Source organism: Colobus angolensis, unplaced genomic scaffold (genome assembly GCF_000951035.1).
Source record: "Colobus angolensis palliatus isolate OR3802 unplaced genomic scaffold, Cang.pa_1.0 Scaffold581, whole genome shotgun sequence".
Classification (NCBI taxonomy): Eukaryota; Metazoa; Chordata; class Mammalia; order Primates; family Cercopithecidae; genus Colobus; species Colobus angolensis.
Genome location: NW_012119388.1, coordinates 58,589 through 60,408, shown reverse-complemented (window position 1 = coordinate 60,408; position 1,820 = coordinate 58,589). Strand labels below are relative to the sequence as shown.

General features: G+C 36.4%; 1 protein-coding gene and 1 pseudogene across 1 annotated transcript in view; one reads left to right on the top strand and one right to left on the bottom strand.

The window, feature by feature from the left end:
* Positions 1-1,820, top strand: part of LOC105526266 — a 137,296-nt pseudogene that overhangs the window by 77,061 nt on the left and 58,415 nt on the right.
* Positions 1-1,820, bottom strand: part of LOC105526264 (ankyrin repeat domain-containing protein 18B-like) — a 64,020-nt gene that overhangs the window by 56,490 nt on the left and 5,710 nt on the right. Inside the window, exons 2-3 of the mRNA XM_011962208.1 lie at positions 663-777; positions 282-500 (exon numbers count right to left, since the gene is read on the bottom strand). Of these exons, the coding sequence (XP_011817598.1) occupies positions 282-500; positions 663-777 (334 nt within the window). The remainder of the gene's footprint in view (positions 1-281; positions 501-662; positions 778-1,820) is intronic.

Genomic DNA, 1,820 nt, shown 5'->3' with positions numbered 1-1,820 from the left:
AAATACTAATTAGAAAAAAAAAAAATACACCTGGGGTAGGAAACAAATATTTGAAAAGAAGTTTTACCTTAACAAATTCACAAATATTTCCCGTAAGTGCACTAAAAAAGCTGTGCCCTCTAATGCTTCTTTAGAAGTATCAATATTTAAAATAAAATTTTAGACAATTATTTCAAAATATTTTTATTCAGAAACACTTGAGTTCCAAATATGAAAAACTGACTCTTACCTATGTCAATGTTAAAACAAACATTTTGAAAAGAAAGTTGATTGATCTATACCTCATTTAGTGCTTCAATATTTGCACGGTGGGAAAGCAGTTTTTCTGCCAGTGAAGTCCCCTTGTTATACATAGCATAATGGAGAGCAGTGTTGCCATAGATATCCTTAATGTTTGGAGCATAATGGAGAGCAGTGTTGCCATAGATATCCTTAATGTTTGGATTGGCGCCATGTTCCAGGAGAATAATTGCACAAGCCTCTTCCTGGCAATGTACAGCCTATTCGTGTTGGATAAAAAATTAGACTATAAATTCTAAGAATTCAAAATACGTATTCCACAGGTTTCACCAACTAGTTATATTTAAATGAGACAAATTCATTTTAACTCTATGTATTTAAATCAAATCCATTTCATGCTGAAAGAGTTGGCTACTATATACCTTTATTAACGGTGTCCTGTTAAGTCTGTCACAGATGTCAATCTGGCAACTTCTGCTCAGCAAGAGAGTAACCACTTCCACACGGCCATGGGCACAGGCCAAATGTAGAACAGTCCTAGGAGAGTGAGAGGAGATTTCAGGAAATTGTAGTGCAGTATCTCAAAAACTACAATGGTTCATGTAATTGTAAACACTGAATGGCAGTTATTCCTCTGCCTTCAAAACAAATAATTTTCTTTTGAAGAAAGTACAATATTTATTAGCTCTTACTGCTCCCTACCTTAATGAAACAGCAGCCTATTTGGATAGAATGAGCTTGGTGCTTGGATTCAGTTCAACTAGGGCTTGAGTTCTACTTTGTACTCGGTCACATACCAGCTATTGCTTAACCTTTCTGTGCCTCAATTTCCACATTAATAAAATAAAGATGACAATAGTAGCTAGCTCACAAGACACCATTATGATGCTTAAATGAAAATCTATGTAAAGCATTTGGAACCATTTCCAGAACAAGGAACAACTCAATAACTGTTACATTTTTGTTTGTTGAGGCAGGGTCTTGCCCTGTTGTCCAGGCTGGAGTGCAATGCTGTATTGCAGCCTCACTGCAGCCTGAAACTCGTAGGCTCAAGCAATCCTCCTGCCCTAGCCTCCTGAGTAGCTGGGACCACAGGAGTGCACCAGCATAATCAGCAAATTTTTAAATATGTTGTGTAGAGTAGGAATGTCACTTTGTTGCCCAGTCTGGTCTCAAACTCCTGGCATCATGGGAACTTCCCACCTCAGGCTTCCAAAGTTCTGGAATGACAGGTGTGAGCCATGCACCCAGCCAGATGTTATAATTATTACTATTTCTACTACTCAACAAAAACATTTTAATTAAGTAAAATGATACAATTATTGCTATTTTGCAGGATGATTTAAAGGTTAGGTCACATTTTAGCATATCTGATACTGGGATGGCATTTATAATTCATAATTTTTTATAATTGGTAGCATTTAAAAAATCATCTCATTAATATAGAAAATAGTAGGGTATTACACAATCCACGAGGCCTTACATTAAGTAGAATACGGTATACACAGCAGGTCTAGGGCAGTTCTAGGCATCTAACTGACACTTAAATACATTTTAATTCCTAAAAGTACCACGGGGAA